This window comes from Pelophylax lessonae (assembly GCF_965119305.1).
Source record: "Pelophylax lessonae genome assembly, chromosome: 4".
Taxonomy (NCBI): domain Eukaryota; kingdom Metazoa; phylum Chordata; class Amphibia; order Anura; family Ranidae; genus Pelophylax; species Pelophylax lessonae.
In genome coordinates this window covers 231,978,424-232,003,598 of record NC_138771.1, presented here as the reverse complement: position 1 = coordinate 232,003,598, position 25,175 = coordinate 231,978,424, and the positions used below count along the sequence as shown (strand labels likewise).

General features: G+C 44.3%; 1 protein-coding gene across 3 annotated transcripts in view; it reads left to right on the top strand.

Moving 5' to 3' along the window:
* The window catches only part of MDFIC (MyoD family inhibitor domain containing), a 236,515-nt gene that overhangs the window by 39,865 nt on the left and 171,475 nt on the right, over positions 1 to 25,175 (top strand). For all 3 annotated transcript variants that reach the window (XM_082257114.1, XM_082257112.1, XM_082257113.1), the window contains exon 2: positions 8,322 to 8,473. In XM_082257114.1, coding sequence (XP_082113240.1) covers positions 8,380 to 8,473 — 94 coding nt within the window. In that variant the 5' untranslated portion in view covers positions 8,322 to 8,379. The remainder of the gene's footprint in view (positions 1 to 8,321; positions 8,474 to 25,175) is intronic.

Here is a 25,175-nt window from a genome sequence, read left to right as displayed (position 1 = left end):
TAAGTAAACCAAACTAGCAAAACTCACCAGAGCCTCGGCATCCTATGAGGAGGAAGGCCAAACTAACCAGAGATTGCTCCTGGAATAGTGGTTAGCATTGGGATGAACATGTGGCCAATAAAGCGTGTTCATCATTGCAAGGATGTGTGCCACTCTATGAATTTTAAACACTGTTATACAGAAATTAAAGAGGAAGTAAACCCTCCTCTGTAACTTGCACCTATAGGTAAGCCTATGATAAGGCTTACCTATAGGTACTGTAAATATCTCCTAAACATGTACTGTTCAGGAGATATTTACCTTACATGCAGCCAGTGACGTTACTGGCGCATGCGCTCTGAAGAACGGCCGCTGGTGCCCTTCCTTCAGAGCCCCGTGCTGTGACCGTCGGCTCCCACGCGCGTGTGCGGGAGTGACGTCACCGCGGCTCCGGCCAATCAAATGGCCGGATGCTGCGATCTTGGAAGATGGACGACTGAACATGTCGCCTGTCATACAGGTAAGCGGGCGGCACGGCGGGGGCTCGTTCTAAGGTAAGTATTTCATAATGAGCTAGTATGCGATGCATACTAGCTCATTATGTGTTTCTCTTTCAGCTTGAGAAAAAAAAAAAAAATTTGGGTTTACAACCTCTTTAAGAGCGGAGTGTGAGCAAACTGAGGGCATTTAGGGTTGAGCGGCGGTGAGTCTCTTGGAATAGTCAAAACTTCTAGGAAAAAACTTGTCATCATGCAGGCACTTATGACTACCCTTCCTGAGGACATGTTTTTTGATCAAGAACTGGGCTTTAAAGCCCCCTTCATTGTCAATGAATGCAGCATTGCCTTAGGGGAACATTGATAATAACAAATGCTTATTCATCCACAAAATCCACCGAGCATTTAAGCTCACCAACAGCACAAAAAATCTGCTCTTTTAGCAGTTGATAGGTGATGGAGACTTCCACTCTGGGTCCCAACTGTATTGGTCACAAAGTATTGCGATCGCTGGCTTACAAACGCCCCCTGCTTCTCAACATGAATCTCTCAGATATCCCTCAATTCATCGGTGGTAGAAACTGAATCTTCCGTGGGAAGAATAACACTCCTGACAAAATGCATAATGATAGCATCCCCATACCTTTGCAGTAGGGTGCAGTGCTGTAAAGTGTGTGTTAATGCAAAGCATGTTAAGTGCGTTAGCTTGATGCAGTGCCATTCTTTTGACAAGAGAATCGGCACTTCCCTCAGAAGTAGGGTATAATTTTGCCGCTGCTTAATTATGTAAAACTTAATATCACTAATGCCACTCCTCTTGAATCAGCCTGTTCACCTTTCCATTCATTGGGGAGTACCGAAGGATGTGTCTCGAAAATGTGAAGTATGTTCTGACTTCGAAGGTTCGAAGGCAGTCATCTGGGTCATCCCATTCCGGGCCTGCTTAGCCGCCCTAATAAAGGACTAGACACAAGAGACACCCAAAACCTGCTTAACCTCTTCAAGGAGGATGACAGACCCGCTTCTACCTCTGGTGTAGCCAGGTAAAAGGCAGGGATGAATGGCTTGAATATAGGTGCCCTCAGAGCTGGGAACAAAAGTGGCTGTAATCGGCTTGGGGTCTCCTTGGTTAGAAGGGCTGATTGTGATGCCCTGAACTCATCTGCAATTAGAGACTCACTAACTAATTGCCCATGAACACCCATGACTTGCTGGCCTACAGTATCCTTTATATATATATCAAGTAGTGCAGCGCTATGAACAACAAAATAAATTGTGCTTAAAAAAGGATAAACAAATGCAATATGGTGACATAATATGCATCAAAAACGTGAGTCCATTCAGCACATGGAGATATAAAGAGTCCACTTAAAGAATGAAGATCCCAAGATGTGGAAAACAGAATGGAAAACAGGCACCCGTGCAGATAGACAAGGTGGCAGCTTACCACAATGCGTGGGCCTCCAAGTTAATGGAAAGGCCACTGAAAGTATAAGATGTTAGCTCTTATGGGCTGGACTCTCTTCTCTGCACGAACAGACCAGGTTTGCACTTCAGTTATCCTCCGCCTATTCATAGATCCAGGAATGACTCCGGAGTATATGGCTTTTACTCTCTCTCTCTCCCAAAGCAAACTTCACATCAGTAGCTCTCTCAGGTTTGGCTTCCTGAGTCCCAGGTCAAGATACTGTCATTTCTACAGTATCCTTTGTCCTTTGTGGTATGGGGAATATTTGGTGCCTCAGGCCAAAGAGGTGGGACTTTATGGGCAAGTAATGATGTACATCAATATATGTAAAAAGCAATGGATTTATTTACATAAGGTATACATAAAATACATATATAATGTGTTGAACTTGGTGCTTGGGTTAAGGGCCCAAGAGTGAAAGAAGGAGTAGAAGAAAGATTCAAAAGAATCTGTGACATATGTGAATATGGTGACCTGAAATGTGGATGTCATCTCTGTGTTTCCTGGAGGTGGTTTCAGGAAAGGTTGTTTCCAGAGATCATCCAGGTTCAAAAGTTATTTAAGGAGGCGAGGGGTGTGCACTGATATGAGCAGACAGGTAGGGAGGGGAGGGGGGAGAGGAGGAGAGAGAAGGACAGAGCAGGGCTGCGGATGACGGAGGCACATAAACTGACCACAGTGTCAGGACTCAGCAGCCATGATACACCATGGTCAGTGTACAGGGGGGAGGGTATAGCCACGCAGGGTCAGCCAGGTATTTTAGGTGATACCGGGGGGCCAAATTACACAACACAAGCACTGTGCTGTATAATATGCTTCAAAGGAGCAGGATCTTTATTTTTTTTTGGGTTAACAAACGCTTTGTGTTATGCCTCATACACACGATCAGATAATCGAATGACTTATCGTTTGCATTTTGTTGCATGATACTAGTATCGAATTCAGGAATGCATACTAAATGTATGATTTTTTCGTGTGATTCTGGAAAAGCTTCCTGGTTGCGTAGCTACGTATCGAATAGTGCAAAACAGAAACAATGGCAGCCAGGCTTTTTCCGGGTTATTTTCGTGTTTCTGATCAAACTTCCGACAGGTAGTGTTGAGGTTGGTGTTTGAACCGACGACCCTGTGCTGCTAGAAGTGCTAACCACTTAGTAATGCATTCCCTGCAATAAGGTAAAAAAACTCCCCACTACTTGTTCCCAATCCCCAACCCCCACCTCTAAACACTTAACTGAGTCTTTTCACACTTCAGCACTTTCCCAGCTGAAGCACTGCTGCTCTCTTTTCCTGGCTGCCGCTGCTATCAGTTGAATCCTGTGAGGCAGTGGTTGTGTAGCTGAGCTGCGCTTTATGTGTTTATGGATGCACACAGCTTGGCTCAGGAGCGTGCCCACACGGGAGCCCTCTCAACATATGGCTTGCTGAGGGGGCAATGGAGGAAGGAGTGGGCAGCATTTAGCAGTAGGGAACTCCTGAGGAAGCAAGTGACTGCTCTGTGCAATATCATTGCAGAAAGCAAGTAGGTATACCCTCTTTTTTATTTTAAAGCAAAACAAAAAAAACCTCTTTATAATCACTTTAATACTGGTGCACATACCTGATATGGTGGACAGCCATATGCCTTTACAGTATAAGGACAGGTCTACAGGGGACTAAATTGTGACAATAATCAGGAACAAACATGACAGTATACGTGGTAAAAATGGCAGTTGTAATCATATAGGGACAACAAACTGGCAATCATGACAATATTCAAGCAACAAACAGGCGATCAGGACAATATGTGTACAACAATATAGCAAGCATGACATTCAACCCCAACGTCATCTACGAGCAAACACCCACATCTTTCCCCAGCAAATTCTCTCTGGCAAATGTTCCGTTCATTGAAACACTTACCAGATAAAACAAAACTGCCTCTGAGAATCCCAGGTGCAGGAAGAGGGTTGATGCTCACTTAGCTCCTCTGGAGTACTGTTGGCTACAAATGGGCTACGGGCAAAATTGTTTTTAATTGCCAGACTAGTTTAGGACTCCAGAGCTTTTAATGCTCCTTTTCTCCTGAGTCCTGCAGCATGTCGAGCCTTGGGCACCTTGATATGTGACACTGAGGGGGCAATAAACTGATAGTGTGACACAATGCTTGTATATGTAGGTGTAGGGCTTAGAGAAAGTTTGCTGCCATGGTGACAAGAACATTATGAAGGAGGAGACATCACTGGAAGGCCTGGTGTATTGTTCAGTTGCAGTGCTGCCATCCACTATTCATTGCCTGTTGTGGACTGGACCCCCTTCACTGATCACAGTGGACAGTCTGAAGCAGTGCTGACTGCTGCAGGCCGCTTATTGGTCGGCCCCTTTCCTGCTCCTTCACATCTGGCATTGCCCACTTTGAAGGACAGTGGTGTGACACTAGTAGCTGTCAGAGCAGAAAGAGCTGACAGCGCAACAGGAGTGAAGCCACAGCCTGGAGGTTGAGAACCATTGGTCATATTGGTCTTATTCAGAAATGTATAGTGTAGCTATGATGTAGTTATGATGTGTCAAGTGAAATAATCCATAAAAACCAAACAATTTTATTCTATAGTATTAAGAAAAATTGATCTCTGATTAGTTGCTGTGGTGTTCTGCACTTTGCACTTTATCTTTGCATTTTTCCCTTCCCTGTTTGGCAAATGATTATATTTTGGGCTCTAGCAACGACGCGACATGCACGGACTTCATATCATTGAAGTCAATGCAGGTCGCCTCCAGGTCGCCCCAAAGTAGTACAGGACCCTTTTCCTAAGTCGGAGCTACTTGTGTCGCTACTATTAGAATGGGTCCTGTGCTAATCAATGGCAGGCGACCCACAAGTCGCCTGACAAGTCGTGCTAGTGTGAATGGGGACTAAAAAGTAAAAAACAAAAAAAACAAACAAACGCATACATGTAGTTTTACACAGTGCACACCACCACGGATCCATTCAAATTGGTGCAGTTCAACGAACAGTGTGAATGAGCCCTAACCCTTGGATACTACATTCACACTTATACTTGCTTAGCTGACTGTACTTTCTGTGTCTTCCCTATCCCTTGATGGAGCAATATTTCCAATGTACATGTTCCTGAATTTGGTTGTAAATGTAAGGGAAAGACCACCGGTTGGAAACCGAAGACATTTAAATTAAGAAGTATGTCACCAGCATTCTATGAACCTCCAGAACAGGTCCAAAGTTTTATTCAGCGATCACATCAAAGTTACACATTTTGGAGCCTTGCAAGCAGAGATGTATAGTAACTAAGTATAACTACTTCACTACTGTACTTAAAGCGGAGTTCCAGCCATTTACTCACCTGTCCAACGGTCCAGCGATGCGGCCGCCGGAAGCCTCGATCCTCTCCCTCGGCGCCGGCATCACTGCTGTGGGCACCCGGCTGTTACAGTTTGCGGCTTCACAGCCGGGTACCCACTGCGCATGCGCGAGTCGCGCTGCGCGCCGTGATTGGCCGGCAATCTTCTGGGACCTCTGACGTGTCCCAGAAGATTGCAGGGAGGGAGGGGGAGAGGAGAACTTCCGCTCAGGGCGCCGCGGCGCTCCGAGCGGAAGTGGGAGCGGGTACCTGTCAAAACTAGGTACCCGCTCCCCCCCCCAAAAAATGACATGCCAAATGTGGCATGTCGGGGGGTCAGGACTCCCTAAAGCGGAAGTTCCACTTTTGGGTGGAACTCCGCTTTAAGTACCGAAAGGCGGTATCTGTACTTTCCTAGAGTAGAATTTTTTTCTCCTAGTTCCACTTTTACTTCACTACATTTTTTCGATGATTTCAATACTTCTACTCCGATATTTTTTTTTGTGCTGCATAGTTACTCGTTACAATTATAAAAATTACCACTGCCAGAACAGTAGATGGCAGGTTTCATGAAGCTCAAAACATGTGTATTATCAGCGCATACGAAAATAAATGCTACTGTATGTATAAATAAAAGCTGCATTTGAAATAATAAAAAACAATATGATGTTCAAACTTTTGACTTCTTTCTTTAATAACTACATAACACAGTACTTGTACTTTTACTTTCAGTACTTGAGTAGCAATTTTTTGTCAAAACTACTGGTACTTTTACTTTCAGTACTTGAGTAGCAAAATTTAAAAAAAAAACTACTTGCAATACTTAAGTACAAAAAATGTTGAATACTTTAGTACTTCTACTCAAGTCACTTTTTGATCGAGCACTTCCACTTCTACTCAAGTCACTTTTTGATCGAGCACTGGTACTTTTACTCAAGTATGGTTTTCGAGTAATTTATACAACTCTGCTTGCAAGACGTCACATGCCTGATGAAGGGGTCCTGCGAGGCTCCGAAAAGTCAATTTTGTAACTATGATGTGATCGCTGATTAAAGCTTTGGAACGATTGTGGAGATCCTCAGTGTGCTGGTGACATACCTATCCCCTGCAGGGTAAATAAACTTATCAGCTCTTAAGCTGGCTATACACAGCAAATTTCATCCTATACCTGATGAACTGGCCCAAAATGTGCTCAGAGGGGGGTCCTGTCAGCTGCTTCCTGTCTGGCATACTTTGATTGAGAAATCGAAGGAGCAAGGTAGAAAAACGGAGACTTCATCTAACCAGTTGCAAGCACCTAGCTGTTTGGGTATTTTGACAGCTGGTGGGACCTGATGTCAAATACAATAGCCGCAGCAGGAGATTTGTTCATTTGTGACAATGCAGCATGGATGTCAGATATTTTCTGTTCAGCCTGCAGGCCAAATGGAGGAAATCTGTATGATTATGGTCAGTAAAGCCTTAGCAAAAAAATTGATATTTATACAGCCGGAAAAAACCTTGAGCTGGGCACAAATAAATTTTTCTCTTTCTCCATTCAGCCAGCGAGCTGAAACAGAAAAAAAAATTAATAATAATATTCCTCCATCCTCACAAACGAGTTGCATGGAGGATTCCTCCCACCAGCACATTGTATTCTGACATTGATTGGCTACAGCCATGGATTGGCTAAATTTTGATGTGTCTTTGCCCAACTTCTATAGGTGCATGGCCAGTAAAGCCTTAGCAATGCTGTAATTTATTTTTCATAGGTGTCAATTGATGGCTGAAGATACCATTGCTTGCATTTTTAGAATTTTTAAAGTTGTGTGGCTGTGTGAGCATACTGTACGTCTTTGTGCACGCACTCATTTTTAAAGTTGTGTGGCTGTGTGTGAGCATACTGTACGTCTTTGTGCACACACTCATTTTTAAAGTTGTGTGGCTGTGTGAGCATACTGTACGTCTTTGTGCACACACTCATTTTTAAAGTTGTGTGGCTGTGTGAGCATACTGTACGTCTTTGTGCACACACTCATTTTTAAAGTTGTGTGGCTGTGTGAGCATACTGTACGTCTTTGTGCACACACTCATTTTTAAAGTTGTGTGGCTGTGTGAGCATACTGTACGTCTTTGTGCATGCACTCATTTTTAAAGTTGTGTGGCTGTGTGTGAGCATACTGTACGTCTTTGTGCACACACTCATTTTTAAAGTTGTGTGGCTGTGTGAGCATACTGTACGTCTTTGTGCACACACTCATTTTTAAAGTTGTGTGGCTGTGTGAGCATACTGTACGTCTTTGTGCACACACTCATTTTTAAAGTTGTGTGGCTGTGTGAGCATACTGTACGTCTTTGTGCACACACTCATTTTTAAAGTTGTGTGGCTGTGTGAGCATACTGTACGTCTTTGTGCACACACTCATTTTTAAAGTTGTGTGGCTGTGTGTGAGCATACTGTACGTCTTTGTGCACACACTAGTTTACAGGGAAGGCTGTGAGTAACAGAACTGGCAGAATCCACAAATGCTTACGCTGAAGAGGTGAATTAATAGGTACCGCTATAATAAATCAGTCTGTACTGAATCCCCACTTTTGAGATTAAAATGTCCATTTGAGTATTGAATATTTATACAAAAGTAAGGTCTATATGAAATTAGTACTTCATTTTAAATTACAGTGCAAACATGCAATGTATATACTTTGTATACTTCTTTCCCATTCTAATCTCATACATTTTAAATGGACCGTAAATACTCGTAAAATGATCATGGCAAATGTACGCATGGCAAATATACTTTCATGCTTGTTAATTTAAGTATATGCAGCAAGCAAAAAATAAGAATTTAGACTGCATCTTAAAAATTCTTTCATTATGATTATCACATAAAGTGTTACTCATTTTGAGATCTAAAAGCACATTCTGTCTTTTCTGCAGTTTCAATAGTAGCAGTATAAATGCTTGCAAGTTCATAGCATGATATTTCACTGGTGCTTTTGTTCCTTGCATAGGAAGTCTGAGGATGTCTATGTACAGTCATATGTTTCTTGTTTTCTCATGCAGTGCCTGCTGGAGATTCGTCTTTGGTTAAATTTGTATTTCTTGTGGAGAGACCTGGCAGATGTCCCAAGTGAAAGAACCTTTTCCTCCAGGGCCTGTAGGGCCTGAACATGATGCTTCAGCCGAAGACAGCCTCTTGATCTCTCTCCCCTTGGGTAAAACTCTGAAACATTTATGTGCCTGTCTTGTATTCCACACATTGGTTTTATGTTTAACTGAGTTTATCCTTTATGTGAAATTAACACCATAAAATCCTACATTCAACTAATCTACTGCTCACATAGACTGGCAAACAATATATATTTTTTTCCAAGGTAGAATAAAAATGCAATCTTATCTTATTCATAATAAAATACATTTAATGTATTTCTATATGGGCAGCTGGAAAAAGTACCTACATCTCCTTCAACAGCAGCCTCCTATAATACTGTGCAGAGCAACACTAAAACCTGGAGAGAAAAGTGCAGCTCTGTAAGTCAGACAAGTCTCTGTTGCTTTGCACAATGCTGTCTATTTAACACTGGAAGCTTCATGGGAGTGATGACTCATCAGTGTGCTGATACTGCTTCTCTAATGTCCAGTCATAGGCTTGGGTGGAATTTATAACAGATTGTAATATGGAGCTGTAGTGTCATTTTTAGGGATGTGGCTGAGAAACAAGTCCTGTCTTTGCCTTCAAACAGGGGTTTGAAGTAATAGCACGTATTAAAAAGAATAACATCCTTTGAAAGTGAAGACATTTCACATATAGTATATGCAATTCAGTTGTGTATTTATTTACCCTTGAGGTCAGCTTTATTAATTACCCATAAAACAAACTACAGTATGTTTAACCTACATTTATGTTTACTAGTAATGTTTTGAATTACTAGAGTGAGCAGATGACAGACAGACTAGCTTTTTGGTTGTAGAAGGAGACCACGGCAATGGCAGGCTTCTAGTTTCTGTCATTCTATTTTTGTCCTTCACCGTGAAAAAGTGGACCCCGAGCAAGACATCCCTTGGCACATTAGATTCCAGGAAGGCATCTAATGTGGAAGTGGATTCTGTCGATAATCAGATCCGATTCAGACAGGGAAGGCACCAGTAGTTTGAATAGCGAAGTGATATGTTGCAGCAGGTGGTCAGGAGAGACCACTTCAGAAATGCCTCGCAGTTTAATGTTGTTGCGTCTGGAACGATCCTCCAGATCTGCCACTTTGTTTTGCAGACGTGCGATCTCCTCAGTATGGGAATTCAACTTGTCAATCATGAATTAATAGATTCAGCATGGCTCTGAACAGAGTGTTCGACGTGGTCAATGCGAGACCCCAGTGCTGTAATTTCCGCAGTGATCTGCTTGGTCTGCAGCTGTATGTCTGCCTGCATCGAGGTCTGCAGGGAGAACAGCATGTCTCTCATTGTGGCCTCAGATATGGCGTTACCCCCTGAGGAGTGTGCAGTCAAGGGGTCTGTAGTGGAAGGCAGGTGCGCTGCAAGTGCAGGGAAGTGTGGGAAGTACCTGGTGCTTCAGGAAAGCCAGGCGTTGGGGAGTCCCTTCTCTGCTTGTTTTTAGCAGGGCTCCTGGAGGATGGCGATGGTGGCGAAGGAGAGCCTAAAGACTGGCCGCTGTCAGGATTTCCAATCCTCTGACGCTGTGGGAGAGGCAGCTGGAGCGGTGGTAGCTTGTGGAGCAGGCCGCCTCCCTGCTTGGAGCCCTGAGTGCGTCCCGGGCTTCCGGCACCATTTTGGCAAAGACCGGGCGCCTGTGAGATGAAGTAGCCCGAAAGTTTGGACGTTTGCGCCGATTCTTTCTTGCGGCGGGTCATCCCGGGGGCGTCATCGGGAGTGTGCAGTCCCGTGGAGGTAAGTGGTGGAGCCCGGAAAGCCCTGGTTGCGGCGTGTGTCTCGGGTGGCTTGCGGAGCTAGCTCACTAAGCAGCCATCTTCCGCGCCGGCAGCCACGCCCCCGCCTCTCATTCTTTTTTTAACATACAAATGAAACAAAGGAAAAATAAAGGGTAATATTAGGGTAAGGTGAGGGAAAAGTGTTTGCCCCTAAGGTTTTATGCACACAGGTATATTAAAATACTCCTATCTACACTGCTTTCTGCCAGGAGCTGGCAGAAAAATCAAGCGTAAAGAATTCTAATTTTGGCTCGAGTGTATGTATAGATGCGTACGTTTTTTTTAGAAACGCATGTGCATAAGCTCATTCTTCTGGCTAGAAAATTAATTTATTCTAGCCACTGGATTCAATTTACACACATATGTGTGTTTATGCACATATATGGTTAAATTATGCCAGTAAGCTCCTCTCCACATGCCGGTATTAGGCATTTTTCTATGCCCCTAAATGCTGTCCTAAAATATGAATCAAAACACCACAATGTGCAAGGACACATAGGCTGAAATGCAGCTGAATTCAGGGACATAAAAAAATAAAAAATACCTTTTAAAAGTGCCATTTTTTTCTGCCCGTGTGTATGAGACCAAACAAGTAGAGATCTGTTGACATTCTAGTCCTGATCACTCCTGCCTGTGTTTGCCTGGAGATTTTCCCATTTAAATGGGGAGGTTTTCTGCACAGGCAAAGTGTGTCGAAGGTAGAATTAGAAACCTGCATCTGTTTAGCAGATTCATTTGAATTTTCATACTTTTAACTAGCTGTCCTCAGCTTAACTAGTGGCTCTAAATCTGCTGTAAGGTTTTCAGAAACAACATCTTAACAAAAATGATGTGTGTAATTTTCTTATTTTCTAGAAGAGATGAGTTATGCTGTAATGTAGTTATCATAGACAAAGATATCTTTGTTACTGAGTCATTTTAAAGGTCAGCAGACAGTAGTATTTTCATAATATTTCTTTGCTGTTTAAATATGTAAAGTGCATTTAAACTGCAGATGTCAGTGTCTTCACTAGCCCTATTTGATTGGTCTTTCTACTGCTATTACTTATTGCCTGGGTTTAGCTCATGAGCCACAGTCATGTAGTGTTAAAAAGAGTGTTAGAATGGAGAGGTGCTGTACAGTGCCACTGTACAGGACAGCAGCTTAGAGTCTCTGCCCTATCCTGCTACATAAGGGGTAGTGCTGCTTACTATGTGTCCTTTTTTTTTTTTTGGTTATCCCCTCTCCTGCTTTGGGATTAAAATTGGCCATACATGGACTGAATTTTGGCCAGTTCATCAGGGACCGGGTGAGATTCGATCCATGTATGGGCAGGCTGGTTGTACTGAAGTTGATCCATTGATCGACTTCAGTACAACCAGGCTGTCAGATATTTGCATTGTGATTACTGCCTGCAGCTGAAGCCGCTAACAGAAATCATTGTGTTCTGCTGCCCGGGACGGCTCCCCATGTCCTACTGCTGGCAGAACACAATAGGGCTGCAGTAGGCATTCCCCCATCAACATTGACTGTGTTGATGGAGCGATTTTCTTTCCTGCAACCACATGGTCAAGAAAATCAAATCATCTATGGCTAGCCCAACCAGCATCAGTTTAAATTATTGACTGTTATTGTTTCTCCAGCAGTGTTAGAGCAGAGAGGAGTAATGTTGTGAGCTAGGAGTGGAGGTCGGGTTAAGAGGCGAGAAGCAGAGTGTATTATAGGAGGAAAAATGGTCGCTTTGGGGAAAATCTAATGGGAAATTTAATTCTGGATAGAGTGGGGAATGATTAGAACTTCTGTCCAGTTATTACTGCTGTCGGGAGCTCTGTTATCAGGCAGGTTTTACTGTCTGCCTGTTAATGGTTTTACCAGAAAGCTAAATTGAGGGAAAATCCACAAAAGAAACATAGCATTAAAAAATATATTTCTGCCTCTGTTGCTTTTGGAGGTTTAATCACTTCCTGTTCAGTAAAACTGTTGTCAGCAGGACAGTAAGTGTGGAGAAATATTTAAATCCAAAACTAAAAAAAAAGTTTTGGCTTGACATACACTTTAAAAAAAACTGAATAGACTTTTTGATTTTATAGCATTGGTAGATGATTCCTTTTGCCCGCTGCTTGGAATTCCTGTTTAGTAGTACAGAAAGCTTGAAAATGAATCTTAAAGTAGACCTTACATCACACAAACACATTAAAGTGAAGCTTCACTCTTTCAATCAACATTGAGTATATTTAACCCTTATGCTGCTAGCATTAGCAAATAGATAGTAAAGTATATCTTATTTACTTGTTTTAAACTTTTTTTTACATTTCTTAAGTTACTTCCTGGTTTCCAGGCCTAGACAAATGATGTTATACATCCTAGGAGTCTTCAGGAGGGGAGGAGGGATTTCTCTGCAAAGCATGCCCTCCTGCCTGCATGCCTGAGCTAAAGGCAGAAGAATTCCAGAAAGTAAATGCTATGTGAATAATCTGCCCTTACTCAAGATGGCCAGGGCTGGAAATGGTAGGGGTGTCTTTCAAAGTGATTTCTCAGCAAAATAAAGCATGGAGACATGAATTAATGGGTGAGCTTGTTTTGAATATTAAAAATGAATGCAATATTTTTTATTGGTTTGCAGTGCTCGGATGCAGTGTAGCTCCCCTGTAATTTTATGTAAGCACACTTGTAAAGTTACTGATAGACCTGGTTTTAGTATTTAGGTTTCTTGTATTTAGATTATAGTTTATATTCTAAATGAAATGGGCCTCTATAGGGCAATCCTTATGAAACATATATGCTCCATTCACCTCTAAGCATGCTTGTGGTGCCATTCGTGGTTAATGGCACCCCAAACGCGGCCAGCGGATGCACGTAAAAACATGCAGGAGTTTCTTCGATTTGTTTGTTGCACGTAGGGCAGCCCATTCAAAATGGCGTCAAAATGCACAAAAAAGCGCAGAAGACATGCGTTCATGTGATGCCGAATTGTGAAAGCCCCTTAGGGGGCTTTTTACAGATGGAGAGGGAGTTAAAAAGTACGATCTCTCTACCTGTTTCCTTCTGTCTTTCACTGTCTGTCCCTCACACATATAATTTTTCATGCAATAATTCATAATTTCAATGAGTATTCTGGATTGTTAGATACAGCTAGGCAATGTTTATTATTATTGCATTAGAAATGCAGTTGTTCCAGCCTTTCATGTTCTCTCTGTATATAGTCTTCTATTGTTTTGATAAGCAATGTTGAAACAACACTGAAACTAATCCTTAGAGGAGGCATTTTGCTCAAAACTGGTGCTTTATTATGCTAAAACCAGCTAATCAGCGATACCATCTTAACTGGGTGCAGAAATAGTTTGTATTTTTTTTCATTCCATTTCCGCCTAAAGTGATTCTCTTTTTTTTGAAAAGAGAAGTGTTGTGAATCATTACATCCGATGAATCACTGTTTTTGAGAAATGTTCAGCTACTCACATTAAACGGCTCTATTTGACTATCGTTGTCTGCCTGCTCACACTTGGTATCATTTTTATTCCCATATTTGACATTTCAGCTTTAGACTTTATTCAGTAAATATAAATAAACATTAAAGGAGGCCTTTCATTAAAAAATAAAATACAAATATAGGCTTGGTCATGCAACTCTGCTCCTACATTATTTATTTAATTAATAATGGTTAATGATATCAACTTTTTGTGAAAATAGAGCTTTCTTTTGGTGGTATTTAATCACCACTGGGTTTCTTTTTCTACACAGAGGAAAAAAGGCTGTAAATTCTTTACCTTAGTTTCTGCTATAAAACTTTGAAAATAAATAATTGTTCCCTAATAATTTTAGGCCAAAATGTTTTTTGCTACATTACATCCCCGAGTATTGATATACCACATATGTGAGACGGTTTCACTGCCTAGATACATAGAGGAGCTCAAAATCCAAGGAGCACCTTAAGGCTTTCAAGGGGCATAAATAACGCATGTGATTTCCTGATTTTCCTACCTATCACACCTCTTGAGGCACTGGAGCAACAGGACAGTGGAAACACCCACAAGTGACCACATTTTGGAAAGCAAAAACCCAGAGTGTATTTAAGTGGCATGGCAAATATTTAAAGATTTTATTTCTTGTCACATGTTTTTGGAAAATGAAGAAGGAAAATGAAAGTTATCAATTATTATGATATTGCTGTAGTATGGGCATACTACAGTATGGGCATACTTAGAATTACACCCCAAAACACATTCCGCTAGCCCTCCTAAGTATGGGGATACCATATAGGACACTTTCTCTATCGTTCATTGACGGACACAGCTCCTGATCTTCTTAACCATTGGGTTATACTGCCTCCTACAGGAGTAAGACACTAGACAGAAAAAAAAGCTTGACTGTGCCTATGGGCAGTCACAGGGGGTATACTCCCAATCTCAGCTATAGGCACTCAGTTTTTTTTCTGCCTAGTAAGGAGTAAGGACCCAGTTCCTTGCTGGGATCTTTGGCCCTGGCAATTTTTTTTCCTTTTTAATGGATTTTTCTATTTTTCCTGTGAGAATCTACAATCAACTGCCGGACTGGCGACGGGCTGGATAGTTTTTAAAATCCAGTGGTCAGCCCAGTCTGGCCAATGAGTGCGCACAGGCCTCAGCTCCACACTAGATCAGCCACGACATAGCCCCACTGGACGGGGGCTAGCCTGCGAATCAAAAGTCTTGTGAGGTCGCATACGACACCTGGCCTCGGCTTGAGTTGCAGCGTTCCTTCTGGTCGACAGCCCCACATTTCGATGGAGAGGAGGTTCTGTCTGGAACTGTGCCCACCCTTTTCCTGGTATGGTAAGTAGCTGTCCCCTCTCTCCCCCTAGATGGTCAAGTTCCCCTCCTTCACATGCAGCGTCCCACCTCTCTTGGTGGTCCCCCATCTGCCTTCCTCCCTTCCCCGTTGGGTGGCTACACTACCTTTTTAGGTCAGTCTGGGGTGCTGAGCTTGCAATGGGGGTGGGGGAGGGATCGGACAATCGGCTTTTGGGAGGGGGCTGTACCTGGTGGGGGCTTCTGTCAGGGCCCCCCCTTCCTGCTGGTGTCATTTTCGGGGCTCTTGGGAATCCTCCTGGGCTCCCAGGAGCCACACGAAGCTGCCATTTTCTTGTAGCCTGTGTGGCCATGTTTGTGCAGCCTCGGCTGCCATTTTCTAGTGGTTTCTCATTGCTAATTGCGGCTGCCATGACTGTGAAGCATATATGGGTGGTAATTTTGATGGTGGGAGCCCCTCCTTATCCCCTGGTGCTGACTCCTGGATCTTTCTCTTCCTGATCGCCGCATGTGTGTGCAGATAGCCTGGTGCTGCGGTGCCTCATCGGTGGGTGGTGAGTCTGGTGGGGTCTTCTCCCTCTCTGCTATAGGATCAGTTGGTGCTCTGTGCCTGGCGACTTGTGGTGCTGCCAGCGCAGTCGGGGGGTCCCTAGCAGTGTTTTTACACCTTTTTTGCGGGTCCACCTTTTTCACTCATGGAGTCCCTGGAGCACATTTTCCTACCTGACCCCCCTCATAGAGGCTGCCGGGCCCTCGGGTCCCAACAATCCCTTACTGCACTGACGGCAGCCCTGGAATCTTTGGTGTCCAAGGTGGATTTGGTCCTGGGGAAACGGGCTAGCAAAAAACATCCCCCGCCTTCACCTGCCTCATCTGTGTCATCAGATCCTGAATCTAATTCGGCCGCAACAAACACAAGTCACCCTAATTTCTCAGATAGTCAGGGTGATTCCTCTGCTCCTGTAGCCGTGCATGAAAAGGCGCCGGTGGATGCACTGATTGTGTCTGTGCATGAGGCTTTAAAAATGGAGGATGTGGCTGATGCAGCATCGGAGACATTGGTTTCTTTTGGCACCCACAAGCCCTCAAGAGAGGCAAAGGTGTTCCCCTTTCTGGCTTACTTTGACAAAATTTTCGCTTAACAGTGGGGTTGTCCAAAATGCCCCCTTGTGGTCCCTAAGCATTTTGCTATGCAGTACCCTTATGAGGACTCCCTGCTTAAAAAGTGGACTGTCCCACCTGTGGTGGACTCTCTGTTTTCTAGGTTAAACAAAGCAACCATAATTCCAGTTTAAGAGTCCCCGGCCTTTAAGGACCCGGCTGACAGAAAAGCGAAGGCTGTGGCCTGCCATATGTACACTGTGGCTGGTTCGGCACATAGGCCAGCTTTTACTATTGCCCTGGTGTCTCAAACTCTGACCGAGTGGGACAAGCTTTTACGACAGGCAGCTTCCCCCTGCCTGTGCTGAACTGGTTGTTGCTGCAGTTTGTCTGTGATGTCTCTTTGGATGCGGCTTCTCTGATTGCGAGTCTGTCTGTCTCAGCAGTGGTTCTTAGGCGTGTTATTTGGCCTAAATGCTGGTCTTCGGATCAGACTTCTAAGAAAGCCTTATCTGATCTCCCCTTCCTAGGGGATCACCGGTTTGGAGCTTCCCTCATTAAGGGACATCATTAAGGATCTCACAGTGGGGAAGAGTACCTTTCTTCCACAGGCTAGAAAGGGCAAAAAGCACCATCGTAGACCTGGTCTATCCTTCTCGGCTCATAGGAAGTTTTTTCGTCCCTCAGGGTCTCAAGACAAGGGATCAAAATCCTTCAAGGCCTCCTCTGGAGGATCCGAACGCACCTGGTCTGGCAAGCCGAGAGCAGGCTTCTCCAGACCTGTGAACAAGGCTCCCTCAGCATGAAGGGGTGACCTCACTCCTATGTGGGGTGGGGGGACATCTTCGCTGGTTTCTGGACCAGACAAGTGGGTCCACGAAGTCATACAGTCCGGCTACAAGATCGAGTTTCGTTCTTACCCTCAGGAAAGGTTTTTTCTCTCCAACTTGCACCTGTCCCTAGATCCCCTTTGGGGCAGTGCAAGATTTGCTGAGCCAAAGGGTGATTGTCCCGGTTCCGACTTCAGAACATTTTCAGGGGTTTTATTCAAACTTGTTTACAGTCCCCAGGAAGGAGGGCAAGGTGCATCCAATCCTGGGCCTCAAGGCGCTTAACTGCTTTGTGAGGGTGCTTCTATCGACATCAAGGACGCTTACCTTCACATTCCAGTATGTCTTGGTCACCCGCGCTTTCTCCGCTTTGCCGTGGGAGAGGAGCGTTATCAGTTTGTGGCGTTACCCTTTGGTCTCGCTTTCACTCCTCAGGCCTTCACAAAAGTGTTGGCCCCGGTACTGGAATTATTGCGTCAGTGGGGATCGCGGTCCTGAGGTACCTGGACGATCTTCTGCTGCGAGTGGAGTCTCCGACTGTTCTGGTGGACATCTTTGAGATTACTCTGCGAACTCTGAGGGTGTTTGGTCTGATCCTGAACCTTCAGAAGTCTGCTCTGGTTCTGTCCACAAATCTGGACTATCTAGGTCTGACTCTGGACTCTGGCTTAGCCAGAGTGTTCCTTCCTCCAGAATCTGCAGGAAGCAATTCAACTTCTGTTTCCAGCAGACAGTAATCCCTTTGGACTTGCATGCGGGTGCTGGGCCTGATTGTGTCTGCCTTCGAGACGGTTCTGTTTGCACAGTTCCACGCGATATCTCTGCAAAGAGAGATTATTGTCAAATGGGACAAGAATTCACAGTCTATAGACAATCTGATCCGGCTGAGCCAGGGTAAGAGAGGGTCCCTGATCTGGTGGCTTTATTCTCCGGCTCTTCACCAGGGCAAATCTTTTCTCCCCCTGTACTGGACGGTGGTCACCATGGATGCCAACCTGTCCGGGTGGGGAGGCGTCCTTGGAAAATATTCTGCTAAGGGGGTCTAGACACCGGAAGAGTCCAGTCTGCGGATCAATGTACTAGAGCTCCGCGTGTTCAGACTTTGTCTGGATCATTGGACGGATCATCCTCAGGGGTGTCCAGTGCAAATTCAATCAGACAATGCCACGGCTGTGGCCTATGTCAATCACAAAGGGGGCACAAGAAGTGTCCTGGTGGCTCGGGAAGTATCCGGCATTCTAAGGTGGGCAGGGCGTTTCGTTCCAGCCATCTCTGCTGTACACATTCCAAGGGTGGAAAATTGGCAGGCCGATTACCTCAGTCGACAGGCATTGGACTAGGGAGAAAGGTCACTTCATCCAGAGGTGTTTCATTAGTTGTGCCCCTGGTGGGATACTCTAGAGGTGGACCTTTTGGCCTCTTGTCTCAACAGGAAGGTGCAGAGGTTTGTGGCATGGTCTCGGGACCCTCTGGCAGGCGCCACAGACACGCTGGTGGCCCCGTGGGGTCAGTATCATCTGATTTACACCTTTCCCCCTCCCATGCTTCTGCTAACACTTCTGCGCAGGATTGAGGCAGAGGGGATTCCGGTCATCTTAGAGGCTCCAGACTGGCCTCGCCGGTCTTGGTACACCGATCTGGTACGGCTGGTCGCCTGTGTTCCTTGGAGACTTCCTCTCAGGGAAGATCTGCTGTCCCTAGGGCCAATCTTCCATCCTGCTCTACAGTTGCTGGCTTTAATGGCTTGGCTGTTGAAAGCCTAGTGCTGAAAGATAGAGGTTTGTCTGATTTAGTGATTCCTACGCTGTTAAAAGCTAGAAAATCTACCTTCTAGGAAGATCAACCATCGTACATGGAAGTCGTACTTTGTGTGGTGTGAGTCTCTTGGGGTTCATCTTCGCTCCTTTTCGGTGGCTCGGACTTTAAACATCCTCCAACGGGGGGAGGTGGGGGTTGAGCAACGCCTGGCCTGGAGTACTAAAGGCCAGGTCTCAGCCTTGGCGGTTTTCTTTCAACGAACATTGGCCACACTTTCTTTGGTGCATACTTTTTTCCAGGGAGTTCGACACTTGGCTGCTCCAGTGTGGTCTCCATTGCCACCTTGGAACCTCAAATTGGTGCTTTCAGTCCACAAGAAACCTCCTTTTGAAAATCTTAGGGAGGTTCCCCTGCTTACGTTATCCCAGAAGGTGGCCTTTTTGGTGGCAATCACTTCTGCGTACAGGGTGTCGGAGCTGGCGGTCTTGTCTTGTCATTCAACTTACTTGGTGTTTCACAGAGATAGGGTGGCTCTTCGCCCCTGTCTGTTTTTACTTCCAAAGGTTGTCTCTGATTTTCATTTGAATGAAGACATTGTGTTTCCTTCCCTGTGTCTCAGGACAAAACATTCTAAGGAAATTGCCTTGCATGCCTTGGGTGTGGTTCGGGCAATAAGGGTTTACCTGGCAGCTACGGAGTGTTTTAGGAAGTTAGACTCACTATTTGTGCTCACGAATGGACCTCGGAAAGGGTTGTCCGCTTCTGCTGCGACCATTTCCAGATGGATCAGACAGACAGTGTTTCAAGCCTATTCAGTTAAGGGTCAGATTCCTCCTTTCCCTGTTACGGCGCACTCTACTAGGGCAATTAGTGCCTCCTGGGCCTTCCATCATCAGGCATCAGTGATGCAGGTTTGCAAGGCAGCTACCTGGTCGTCTGTGCACACCTTTACAATATTTTATAAAGTGAATGTGTTGGCATCTACGGATGCTTCCCTTAGCCGCCAGGTTTTGCAAGCTGCTGTTTAGAGGACCTGGTCCTCTTTGAGGGTGTATTGATTTTTTCAGGTGAGCTCCAGTTGTTCTTGGTTGAGCTCCATGTTACCTAGTTTGCTATGGTTTAGCCTTAGGGAATTTTTTTTTTTGCTGTTCCCTCCCCTTATGTTTAACACTGCTTTGGGACATCTCAATGGTTAAGAAGATCAGCACTCACCCCTCTGTTGGATTTATTCTGACACTGCTTGTAACAAAACTGAGTGCCTATAGCTGAGAGTGGAAGTATACTCCCTGGGCATGCCCATAGGTGTAGACAAGCTTTTTTTCTGCCTAGTGTCCTAATCCTGTAGGGGGCAGTATAACCCAATGGTTAAGAAGATCAGGAGCTGTGTCCATCAATGAAAATCAGGGAAATGGATTTTATGGTAAGACAAACATTTTTTGCAGCCTAGCCATGTAAAGGGACCCAAAATCTAAGGAGCACCCTCAGGCTTTTAACGGGCATAAATTGTGCATCTAATTTCCACACTACCTACCTACCTCACATTTATGAAGGCTCTGGAGTGCCAGGACAGGTGAAACACCCACAACATGACCACATTTTGGAGAGTAATAACCCCAAGGTATGTAAACAAAAAAGTGCAGTCCCTATTAAGTGATCTCAATTGAAACACAGTGAAATAAAATATCTAAACAAGTGCTTTAACAAATGTTGATAAATGTGAGCAGTAGCCACAAAACAGGCTATAATAAAATCAATAGTCCATAATATTCTTGATCCAACAAGTGAAATATAAATACGTAGAAAGTGCAACGTGTCAAACAGTCACCAAATGTAGATGACGAAAAGGAGGCACAATGGTTGTGTATACACCTCAAGTGAAGTGACTACCAGTACATCTCAAATGAAGAAAACAAAGCTCATAAAGTGCTCGCCTCCACCGTGCCAATGCACTCACCAGAAATCGGATAGAAATATGCCTTGCATCCAATCCAACAAGTACTGATATGACGACAACTAAGATCGTTCCCACAGTTAGGAAGTGGCATCCATAATCACCTTGCCTCCAATCCGGCTAAAGGTTGCTGAGGTAGCTGAGAAATCCACTCATAATCATAACCAAATCCTGAATAGGCTGCATGAAAAGCTCACTCAATGACAATTGAGACCAAACAGAGGGGAACTTTTCATTTCATGTTATCCTTCATTGCTTGCAACTCGTGTGCGACTCCCAAATCCTCGCTCTTCATGATCGGAAATAGAAGAATATTACCTCAAGGTATTTTTATTTATTTATTTTTTTTAGGCATGGTGAGTCTTCTGAAGATTTATATTTTACCACATTTCTGAAAAAAGTGGTAAGAAAATAATTTTTATTTTTTACACACAGATGGTTCAGTTTAGGCAACAGGCAGAGTCGTGGTCAATAAACAGGCAAAGAATTGGCTTAGGCAGCAGGCCTAAACATGGTAAATTTACAGCTCAGAGTCCATACAGGCAGCAGGCAGAGGCAGCATTGCATTGGTGTGGATGTAATCAGGAACCCTGTAGCTGGCTGCATTCGCTCTGATGATATTGTAATGATTTGGCAGCAATCAGGGCACTGTTAATGGTTGCACTGGCTCTGGTGACGCTGGCACTGGTGTGTCTAGTTATCAGGAACATGTTGCTGGCTGCACAGGTCTAGTGACACTGTCACAGGTGTGGCAGTGATCAGGAACACTGTTGATGGCTTATACTGGTCTGGTAACACTGAGTCTGGTATGGCGGTGATCAGTAACACTGTTGATGGCTGCACCGGTCTGGCAACACTGGTACTGGTTTGGTGGCAGTCAGGAACACTGGTGTGGGCTGCACTGGCTGTGGTGACTCTGGCACTGGTGTCGCACGATCAGGAACACTTACTGGTATGGGGGCGATCAGGAACACTGTTGCTGGCTGGCAATGGTCTGGTGACACTGGACAGGTGTGGCAGTGATTATGAACTCTGTTGCTTGCTTACACTGGTTTAGTGACACTGGGACAGGTGTGGTGGCAATCAGGAACACTGTTGCTGGCTGCAGCAGTCCGGTTTGGCAGTAATCAGGAACACTGTTGCTGGCTGCACTGGTTTGGTGAAGCTGTGACTGGTGAAGTGGCGATCAGGGACACTGCGGCTGGCTGGTATGGTGACACAGTCCTGATGTACTGTAGCTAGCGATCAGGGAGACTGGCTGGCTGCATTGGCATACAGTGTCATCAAAACAGCCCGCCAGTGTCCTTAATAGCTACCCATCATAGTATAGTGTCACCATAGCGACACTGTACCAGAGTGGCTAGTGGTCAGAGACATTGGCAGGCTGCTCTGGTGACACTGTGCCATGCTAATACAAAAAAGAAACATAAAAAAAGCTTCTATAATCACTGGGAAAAAAACTCTTGTTTCCTCTCACAGCTGATTGGTGTGAGAAGAAACAGAGTGCTGGCTGCAACATGCAGCCTTTGTTCATGTTGTATATGTGATTGTTGTGTTTGGTCTGAGGGACACAGCAATCACAGGGTGTGCACGAGTGGCAAGAGTGAAAGGACATTTGAACATGCCCTTAGAGCTGCCTCTTCATTGCTCTCTGACTGCTGTATATATTTTACACTTCTGGGTATGTAGAATACGTGCTCTCCTTATGCACACTGTGGTTTCTTTCATAAGCTCTTATGGCACTACAGAATGTACAAGCCATTGAGAGAAACCAAAGCTTGCAGAGGGGGTAGCAGGTTTTAAAAACACTTGAAGAGTCAAACTTCTGTAGCAGGATACCTGCATTCAGGACGTACATTCCTGAATGCATGCTGCCGTTAATGCTCTCTTCTTCACATAGACTTACTCAGTTGTTTATTTTACACAGAGTATATCTAAAAGCAAACTTTCTTTTTTATATAGGTTTACGCCCTAATTTCTGTTGCAGCAAATGTAACAGAACTCACGAAGATCTAATACATTTGTGTAGATGCTCCAAATTTAAAAGATATTGGTCTGGGGGTATCATGCTAGTGTAATGGGAACGTCAGTAAATACTAACCCCAAAAAGTAAATTCTGGGTAGCTTGGACCCGTTTCCTTTTGATGAATATGAGTCTGGCAGGTTCCAGGTTGCTGTTTGTGACACACAGAATGTTAGCTATCATTTGGGTCTCAGCATCCACCCCCCCACTTTAGAGGACTGGGTACTGGGTACCATTGTACTGGGTACCATTGCATCTCCACGATCCAGCTGGCTTTTCCTTGCTGTTATGTAAGTGATACTTTTTTTCAATAAACCGTATACCAAAAATACTACACAATGGGCCTCCCTACTTCTCTCATGGTTTTCTGCTGAGACCACACCACCAATGAGGTTTAGAAGTGGATTATAGAGGGATCCCACACAGCCCCCATATAATATATCAATACCAAGGAAATACAGCGGAGCCCCCCAGAGGATATCCCCCATCCCAGAGGAAGGCGCCCCCGATTTTACCGTGGTACCTAGAGGGACTTCCGACAGCTGATTAAAGAGGACCACTTACCTACGCTTGACCCCAAGGGGTCATCTGGTAAGTGGGCTGTTATTACGGTGAAGGACCCCCCACTCAAGCTTACACTTGGATGTTTCATGGTCACCACATCATTGCTTGTTTGACCACAACAGAGCACAAGAGCACTTTTTTAAAAATACTGCTAAAAACTCACGTTTAAAACACCATATATATATTCTTTTAAGATTTTTTTATACAGTATTTGCATATGCACTTAGGACGTGTTAATGAGTCCATAAATATTCACATAGTGCACAGTCACTTTACCTTTATGTCATATGGTTATGAGCACTATGGTGTTTAATTTATTTATTTAATTAATTTATGCTATAATTTATTTGATGAATTTATATTGTTTTATATATATATTCATACATTATATTTGGGGAAGTATTCTTATGCACTAGCACTTGAGCACTGTCTTTATACCCTTTTGCACTTTATTCAACTTTTGTTGTCTGGACTAGCAGCTCATATTTATTTATTTATTTATTTATTCACAATATTGATTGACACAACCATACCCCCACATACTTAGTGATCATAGTGATTTCCTATGCGCGGCTACCTGAGTGTACATCACTCATTTTCTTTTTTAAATACTGCATTGTAAAAATGTAATAATAAACACTTCTTTTTTAGAAAATACATTTGAACAGGAAGTTAGACGTAATGAAAATAATGCTTTATTCATTGTTTTGGTGACTAGATGGTATTTAGTATCCCTATTTAATCATTCCCTCTCTTATAGTGGTTATATACATGTAGCACGCCCCCTACAGGGGCTGCTGAGTATGTTCGTTTCCTCCTCACTTCCTTGACCCAGAGGCACCTCCAACCCGATTGACACTATGGGTTCTGAAATGATGGTTCAGAAAACACAACAATGACACCTAGATATAGGTATATCAGCTTTACTGACTTTAAATGGAAAAGGAACATATGCGATTTCAACACAACAGGAATTATGACAGTCTAGGACCAGAGTGAGAATCTGAGTCTTGAAGTCCCATAAAGCCCAAGGTAACCCAAGACTCAGAATCCTTTACTTCAATAATATCAGAAACAAATAGATATAATGATATCTAACTGAAGAAACGTATAAATATGGTTGCAAGAATAGTGCAATTCTGCTTATAAAAGTGTGAGAGTGACAAATCAGATATCTGACTCTATATTAATTAATAATAAGACAGTCAGATCTAACTAATTCAGCTGCATGAATAACTCTCAATGGAATATACTTCAATAACAAGTGTAACTTGACAGAGTGCACTCTATCACCTATAGGGGGCCCCCTTCGTCTCTGAATTAGGTGAGTCTCTTTCTGAGCAAGGCCTTGCTGGTCTTCGCTGGCAGAAGGAGCTCAAATCATTCCAAGAATATTTGTAATCCAACGGGGGAAAGGGGTACTTGTATCCAGGTTCTGACTAAAATAAACAGTATGATCCGCTGTATGTATGTAGAGGCAGTCTCTCGGTTCACACGCACTAGGCAGACTCAGCAGTATCTCTTGGCAACCTCTCCGCTAACTCCTAGTTCTCACTGTAATTATACTGTGTCACAGGCCCTCTCTCTGTGTCCGTGAGCTGCTGTACCCACTACAATGGGATATCTCTCACCCGATTCCTGAGTACTCCTCTCCAGCAGTCCTCCGCACTGGGCCGGTCACTCCTCCGCAATGTTTGCTACCACTCGCAGGCGTTGTCACTCTGGATCAATCACTTCTCAGTGACCTCCGCCATCTTCCGCTAGTGCCTCCGCACTAGGCCTCAGTCTCACACACTCCCTCTGCTCCCTACAGCAGGTCTTCGGCTCTGTCCACCTCACAGGCGGTCCCCTAGGCAAAAGAGCGAATCTCTGACTCCGCCCCTTATTTATAGACCTCCCCACAATCCCCTGTGGGACTCGTGGCTCCCTTGGAGTATAGTCCCTCCGGCCATCTCACACAGTCTTCATCCTCTTCTG